This window comes from Mus pahari, chromosome 2 (assembly GCF_900095145.1).
Source record: "Mus pahari chromosome 2, PAHARI_EIJ_v1.1, whole genome shotgun sequence".
NCBI classification, from domain to species: Eukaryota; Metazoa; Chordata; class Mammalia; order Rodentia; family Muridae; genus Mus; species Mus pahari.
The window spans coordinates 101,059,843-101,068,360 of record NC_034591.1 but is presented as its reverse complement, the minus strand read 5'-3'; the positions used below and the strand labels follow the sequence as shown (position 1 = coordinate 101,068,360).

General features: G+C 46.6%; 1 protein-coding gene across 16 annotated transcripts in view; it reads right to left on the bottom strand.

Moving 5' to 3' along the window:
- Window positions 1–8,518, bottom strand: part of Dysf (dysferlin) — a 202,984-nt gene that overhangs the window by 164,382 nt on the left and 30,084 nt on the right. For all 16 annotated transcript variants that reach the window (XM_021191881.2, XM_029535482.1, XM_021191876.2 and 13 more), the window contains exon 3: window positions 7,160–7,251. In XM_021191881.2, the coding sequence (XP_021047540.1) occupies window positions 7,160–7,251 (92 nt within the window). The remainder of the gene's footprint in view (window positions 1–7,159; window positions 7,252–8,518) is intronic.

Here is an 8,518-nt window from a genome sequence, read left to right as displayed (position 1 = left end):
TATATATATATATATATATATATATTGGTTTTTCGAGACAGGGTTTCTCTGTTTAGCCCTGGCTGTCCTGGAACTCACTCCGTAGACCAGGGTGGCCTCGAACTCAGAAATCCACCTGCCTCTGCCTCCCGAGTGCTGGGATTAAAGGCGTGCGTCACCACGCCCGGCTCATATATATTCTTATGTATATAAATACACAGGTTTGACATTCCTCAGAACACCTTGGTTTTTGAGGCAGCTTTCTCACTAGCACCTGGGACTCACCAATTAGGCTGGGCTGACTGGTCATAGTACATGCCTGTCTCCTGTGCCCAGCACTGGAGTACAGGCATATACCAACACCCAGCTTTTACATGAGCTCTGGGGACTGGCCTCAGTCTTCATGCTTATGCTGCACACTATATTATCTCTGCTGTCCATTTCCTTTCTTTTGATGAAAGAGCATTTATGCATTTATGTAAGAAACATATCAAGGCATGCAGAGCATGTTCATGTGCTGTGGGATTGATGTATGTGCATCTGTGTGCATCCTGCTATGGCCAATGGCCCCCATACTTAGCCTCCTCAGTGTTCCCATCCATGGGCTTTTGGCAGACACACTGTCATTCACCTACAGCACAACCTTGCCTCGAATAGCTTATATCATCCCAGTGTCCCAACGGGAAAATAGCCTGAAGGCCCCCTGACTACTGGACAGGGACTCGCTGCTAATAATGGAGTTAAAGCCCCTTCCTTCATTCTCATTCTCTCTCTCTCTCTCTCTCTCTCTCTCTCTCTCTCTCTCTCTCTCTCTCTCTCTGTGTGTGTGTGTGTGTGTGTGTATTTCCCCTTAAAAAATAGACAAACCAAAACAATAACAATAAAAAATAAGAAATACACACACCCCCCCCCCACAAAACCACAAAAATCAAAATGAACAAGCAAAAGACTGAAAAAAAAAAAAAACAGCCAAGAAAAGCAAAATGAGACAAAAGTTATACAAGAATATTATAAAGTTTGTTTTGTGTTGGCCAACTACTCCCAAGCCTGGAGCCCATCCTGGGAAGTGGTACCTGGCGAGACCCCATTGGAGAAATCTGATCTTTTTGTCCTTGCTAGCGGGTCAGTTGCAGGGAGCCTGTTGGTTAGGAGTGTAGCCAGCAGGATTTTTCTTTCTTTTGTTCTTTTTTTTTTAAATTATTTTATTAGATAGTTTCTTCATTTATATTTCAAACGCTATCCCAAATGTCCCCTATACCCTCCCCCCACCCTGCTCCCCTGCCCACNCACTCCCACTTCTTGGCCCTGGCGTTCCCTTGTATGGGGCATATAAAGTTTGCAAGACCAAGGGGCCTCTCTTCCCAACAGGTTTTTTTCTTAATCCTTATGGTTCAGGGCTGAGACAGGGTTCAGATGTTTAAGAGACAGCCAGGGTTGGAACAAAGTAACAATCTAGAGCTGTCTGTCTAATACAAGAAGCCACTAATCACCGGGAGCTGCTTACATTTAAAACATGAAGCTGGCCGGGCATGGTGGCGCCTGCCTTTAATCCCAGCACTCGGGAGGCAGAGGCAGGTGGATTTCTGAGTTCGAGGCTAGCTTGGGAACATTTGGGAAACAGAAGCAGCAAGACCAGGAATTCCAGGCCTCACTGGGCTACAGGGGGTGAGGAGAGAGAGAGAGGAACAAAGCAACAGACTTGTGAGCTGAGGTGCAGAGAGGCAGGTTATGCAGGATGCGGAAGGCCTTGGGGGTTTCTAACGGAGAAAGGTGAGAGAGGAGAGAGAGACTGGGAGAGGGAAGTCCCACTTATGAGTAAGAGCTACCTGGTTGGAAAAAGGCCGCCAGAGGACAATAGTGAGCTCACAGAAGATTGTCAGGAATCTCAGGGTGTGGCTGCAACAAGACCCCTCAGGACTTTGCTGACAGCAGAGGACTCAGAACAGCAAGACAGTAACAGTCACCATCCACTCGGGACCAGACTGGGTGGCGGGCGGGTGCTGAGGAGGTGTCCTATTAAAAACACTCACTGAACTTGTCTTAGTTACTTTTCCATTGCTGAAGAGCTACCATGACCAGTTCCAGAGGGTTAGAGTCCATGACCATCATGGTGGGAAGTATGGCAGCAGGCAGGCAGGCAGGCAGGCATGGCGTTGGAGCAGAAGCTGAGAGCTCATATCTCAATCAACAAGCAGGGGGCAGAGAGAGCTAACTGGGGCTCAGTGTGGGCTTAATTTTATGTGGGTGCTGGAGAGCTAATCAGTCCCGTGCCTGCACAGCGAGCACATACCCAGCTGAGCCATCTCCACAGCACATTTTTCTTCTTTTCTTTTCTTTTCTTTTTTTTTTTTAAAGATTTGTTTACTTATTTCATGTTTGTGGGTACACTGTCACTGTCTTCAGACACACCAGAAGAGGACATCGGATCACATTACAGATGGTTGTGAGTCACCAATGTGGTTGCTGGGACTTGATCTTGGGACCTCTGGAAGAGCAGTCAGTGCTCTTAACCGATGAGCCATTTCTTCTTTTCTTATACAAGCTCGTGAGCACAGATTACAACATGAGGGCATTACAGAATTACCATGCAGCTATCCCTCCAGCTGCTTTAGGGTCACCTCATTTAAGCTGTTAGGAAGACCACAGACTCGCTTGCTCTGACCACTCCCTCACAGAATAGGGTGTTTAGGCAGCTCTGTCCTTTCGCAGATTTTTATGAATGTGGCCTTAAATTTAAATTTAAACTTAGTCTACTACAGTTTAGTTCTTAAATTTAATTATCTTAAATTAAGATAAATGCTTAGGAAACTTAAAAAAAATCACATGGAGTTACCCATAAGACAGTAAGTTCTGGTAAGTGATGTCTAGTGAACTGGCTATTCTGGATGTAGAGGTTTGAGGAACTGCTCTCCCAGTATGCTGGCCTGCAGTGACCTGATGACCAGCTGGCCTGCAGTGACCTGCTCGCGTGGAAACTGATAAGCTAGAGTTCACCAGCAGGGGCTAGTGGTAAAGACATATGACCCCTCTGCAAAACATATGACCCACAGAGATGTCCCCCCTGAAGGTCCAGCCGGGCCCCTGAACTGACCAACATTGTCAAAACTATGTCCACAGTCCCTGCTGCCTTTGGGGTCTCAGACACCTCCCACAGCTCTTAGGAAAGGGCTGAATACAATAATGAAAACGAAACCTGCATTTCCTGGTGGCCTGCAGTTACCCAGCCTGTCCACCTTTGCCTCACTAAACTCTCAACTCCTATGTCATCAGAGGAACTGAACTCTGCAGAGATCCCAGAAGCCAGCTGCCTAGGGCCTTGGGAGCCTCTGAAACGCAGAGATAACAAAGCCAGGAGAATGACCCAAATACCTGTGCTCCAGCCACACACAGCTCCAGCATAGCCTCTGGAACTCACCAACCTCATCTTAGAGTCTCTGTTTCCTGCCTGTGAAGACAGCATCTGCTAGAGACAGATCATCTCATAGACCAGGCTTCCACGACACCAGAAACCTGGCTAAGCTGGGTAGTACCAGCTGGGAGGTTTCTCTGTTGCTACAGTTAGCCTGGGACTGGCCCGGAGGTTCCATTTCCAACAAGGCTGAGCCAGGTACAACTCTGAATTTCCACAAGAACTCCCTGCCCTTCACTTCTCCACCCAGAGCTACTTTCTCCTCCAAAGCCTGGCTCTGGATAAGAGTGGGCCCTGCTCTAAAATGTCTTCCGAGCCCACCTGCCCCGTGTCCAGAGTTGCTCCAGAGGTGCTAGTCCACCTTCAAGCTCACTGAGATGCCTACCTTTCCACGTAGCAGTGAGACTATAGTGAAGGACACAGCTTTTATTTTACTTTTATTATTATTGTAGTAGTAGTAGTTGTTGTTGTTGAGTACTGTGTATATGTATGAAGAGAAGATATCACATGTGCCAAGGTCAGGCCCTTACCTAATGAGCCTGTGCCATGATTGGGCCCTTACCTAGTGAGCCATCTTAACAGCTGTGGGCCACAGCTTCGTAAACCTTGGGTTAGATATTATCTTACAATGTAATATGGGCACTGCAAGAACACTTAGCAATGGTAAAAATTTCTAAACCCAGCCAGTTGTGGTAGGGCATGCCTTTAATTCTGGTACCCTGGAGGCAGAGGCAGGCAGATAGATCTGTGTGAATTCAAGGCTAGCCTGGTCTACATAGTAAGTTCTAGAACAGCCAAGGCTATGTAGAGAAACTCAAGAGGAAGGAAGGAAGAAAGGGGGGGGAGGGGAAGGAAGGAAGGAAGGAAGGAAGGAAGGAAGGAAGGAAGGAAGGAAGGAAGGAAGGAAGGAAGGAAGGAAGGAAGGAAGGAAGGAAGGAAGGAAGGAAGGAGAAAGGAAAGAAAAGGTTTCTAAGCACACCTTGACCAAAAAATAATTTAAAATAAAACATATAACAGCAGTGCTCACCCGTATCCCTCATGAGAGTCTTCACTGAAGCCTTGGTTCTGAGCACACAACACACACACCTTGTACCATGCTTGTGGTCATGCCAAGCAAAACCCACAACACTGCCTCAAACAACTGGGCTCAGATTCAAGACTACTGAATGCTGGAGACCCCTGGGTTTTTGTTTTTGTTTTTAACGTACATACAATGTTTTCTGGTCTTCTAGAAAACATTAATAATTCCTATTACTTTCTTACTGTCACTCCTCAGCATGCAAGTGTTGTGGGGCATCCACCAGAGAAGACAGCTCAGACATGGGGTTAAGTCAATAGGAAGTCTTTATTAGCTGGGCAGCAGCCACACTGGGTGTTTAGGATCCCAGGGGAGCACCACGCCTTTCTCGGGGCGAGAAAGTAAGCTTTTAAGAACAAAAATCTGAGCCGGGCAGTGGTGGCATACACTTTTAGTCCCAGCACTTTCGAGGCAGAGGGAGGTGAATATCTGATTTTGAGGTCAGCTTGGTCTATAGGGAGAGTTCTAGGATAGCCAGAGCTACACAGAAAAACTTTATCTTGAAAAACAAACAAACAAAACAAAATCATGTCCTAGGTTATTGAGAACAGTTATAGAGAAGCAGAACCACAGAAGGCAAAAAGCAAGGTTAATATATTTAGAGGCTTTCCTGGAACTACGGACTTAGATGGATTAGGTCCTTTTGGCTGGTGCTGTTGTCGACATGCTGAGTGTTGCATCGCGGAGTCAGCCGTGCTAAGGTCTGCCCTGTTACAGTAAATACTGGACTAAATACTGGACTAGTACGTCTTGAGATTGTATTGTGTTTACATGTTTCATCTTAATAACTGTGGTTTGGGTTGCTGACTTGAATTTCATCTTTAAAATGTTTAATTTTGATTTAAGATTAGGACAGAATTTCCTATGGTTTCTAAAATGGCCCTAGACATCCTTCTGATATTTCACACTGTGTACTTAAGTGAAATAGAATTCTCAACACTGATGGTTCTAAAATCAAAATACTGAACAACTCTGCAAAAATGTTGTTCTCTATCCTACTGTATCGAATACTCAGCCAAGCCTTAATTATCCAGGTAAAACTAAAGCATGCCTATTTCGGAAGGCAAATTTCCTTTCATCTTCAATAAATGGTAAAAACAAAAAAACAAAAAATGCAAAACAATATAAAATAAAAAAGTGTAAAAAACTTATTTTTTGATCTCACTGTGTAGCTGTGTAGCTCTGGCTAGCCTGGAACTTGCTATGTAGACCAGGCTAGTTTCCTACACACAGAGCCCTGCCTGCCTCTGCTTTCCAAGTGCTGAGATTGAAGACATGCTCCACCAGGACTAGTTAAAGTAAATTCCTTTGTGGACTATTATCAGTAAATATTTAACTTACCCCTTTATATACTTACATGCCCAAAGTCACGTATAATTTTCAGAGGCAAAAAGAGCCATGACTAGAGATGCACCGAGTGCCCTCAGGCACAGGCTGGCTCCCTGCCCTACAGCCCCACTTCAGAGGCACAGGGACAGTGCCCTGTCCTTCCTCAGGGATGCCAGACCATGCACCCAGTGCTAGCTTGAACCACATGGACACAGTAATGACTTGGATTCTTTCTCCATGCTTCTAAGACTTCAAACTTGGCAGGTTTCAAAGCCCGAGCTCCTCCCTGGCTCCTTGGTCCCTCCTCCTTCCCAGCTTCCCCCACTCCAGGTTCACAGAACCAAGATTCCCTGCCTCAGATACAGCTGACCCAGTTCTCAGACAAAGGCTTCCCTGTGGGCAGGTCTGTGTGCGGCCAGCCCATGCTCCTCAGGGCCAGATTTCAGTGAACAGCACCAGGCACTTAAGCCCACCCAACACAGCTGTACCCTGTTGTACTCACCAGGGTCTACTGACTCCCTGTCTTTACCTAAGTACTGTCACTATAGATCCTGCCAGGCTATGTCTCCTGGCCACTTACGCCCACAGCCAATTGGCCCATTGAGCTTTGGCGGTCTCACCGACCACTATTTACAAGGCTCAGGATCACCCATGAAGAAAAAGGCACCCACTACCTGCCTGCCTTTGCCAGAAAGATTTTGCTTCTAAGGTCTCTATTTGTCAACCCAGTCCAAATCTATACACACACACACACACACACACACACACACACACACACACACACACACAGAGAGAGAGAGAGAGAGAGAGAGAGAGAGAGAGAGAGAGAGAGAGCAGACTAACCAGTCTGCTCCATTATTACTGTTCTGACTTCAACATCACATCACAGTTCTTACCTTAGGTTCTGCTTCTTCCATACAGCCCTCCTCGACTGCTCCCTGCTAACTGCAGCTTCTCTTTGTCTACCCACCTCCTGGAGTGTGTGTATAGCCGCCCTCACTAGCTAAGAAGAGGCAAGGAGTATTCCTTCCCAAAGAGAGGCTACAGAGAGAGACAGGGAACCCACTCCTACCTGTTCCCCAGAGCCTGCCCTCCTGTCCAAAAAAAAAAAAAAAAACCCTCCTGGACACTTGATCCTAGCACACCGTCCCTCCCCCGCAGCTTGTGCAGCTCTCAGGAGCATGGACAGCCAGGCTCCTTAGGCTACAGTAAGATTTTTCTCCCAGGATCCACCACTGGGCTAGGCTCATGAACAATAAATGTGACACAAAGAACTAGACCTCAGTAGCTCTGATTCCAGGGTCCAAATTCATCAAAACCTACCTGCACCTTTAAGTTACAAGGCCAGTCTTGGGCCCACTCACCTGTTTCTCCCCATCGTCTCATGGTCCTTGACTACCACGAGAAGTTCTGAGCTCTGGTCTAGAGGAATACCTTTGAGGTCCCACTCAAAGCCCTGGATGAAAAGAAGAGAAGGCAATTCAACCTGTGGCCCCAGGATACTGAGCAGACATCCAGAATGGTTCTAGGGGATGAGCATGTAGCTTGGTAGGTGGACTGGTGGATAAATGGATGGATGGATGGATGGGTGGGTGGGTGGATGGATGGATGGGTGGGTGAATGGATAGGTGGGTGGGTGGGTGGGTGAATGGATGAGTGTATGGGTAGATGGTTGGATGGATGGATGGATGGATGGATGGATGGATGGATGGATGGATGGATGAGTGGATGGGTGGAGTGGATAATGGATGCTGTACTAGTTAGTTTTAGATCAACTTGACACAAGCTAAAGTCATTGGAGAGGAAGGAGCCTCAATGAAGAAAATTCCTCCATGAAATCTGACCGTAGAAAAGCCTATAGGGCATTTTATTAATTAGTGATTGATGTGGGAGGGCCCAGTCCATTATGGGTGGGGCCACTGGGCTGGGTTCTATAAGACAGCAGGCTGAGCGAGTCAGTAGCAGCACTCCTCCTTACCCGCTGCACCAGTGTCTGCCTCTAGGTTCCTGTCCTTATTGAATTCTGACTTCTTTCAATGATGAACAATGTTGTGGAAGTATACACCAGATAAATCCTTTCCTCCCCAAGTTGCTTTTGGTATTTCATCACAGTGATGGTAACCCTGACTAGTTACTAGTCACTAGTTACTAGTAACTCTAGTTGCTAGTAACTCTAGTAGATGAGTGAGTATGTAGATGGGCGGTTGGGTGGGTGAGTGAATTAGTAGGTGAGTAGTAGATAGAAGGCGGATGACTGAATGTGGGTGGTATGGAGGGGGGATGAGTGGGTAGATGAATGATATATGGATGGGTGGACACTTGGATAAAAGGTAGATAGCTAGGATGGCTACAGATGATAGGTGGGTAGATGAATGGCTAAGTAAATGGATAGATAGGTGGATGGCTAGGTAGATAGATGATAGATATGTAGATGGATAGATTAGCAAATAGGTGGGTGTGTGAGTGGATGGACAGATTGATGGATTTGTCTGAAGATGGGTAGATGCATGAATGAGTGAATGGATGGGTGGGTGAAAGGGTGAATAGATGAGTGAAGAATAGAGAGGTGGGCCAGGCGTGGTAGCACATGCCTTTAATCCCAACACTCGGAAGGCAGAGGCAGGCAGATTTCTAAGTTCGAGGCCAGCCTGGTCTACAAAGTGAGTTCCAGGACAGCCAGGGCTACACAGAGAAAACTTGTCTCAAAAAAAAAACTAAAAAAA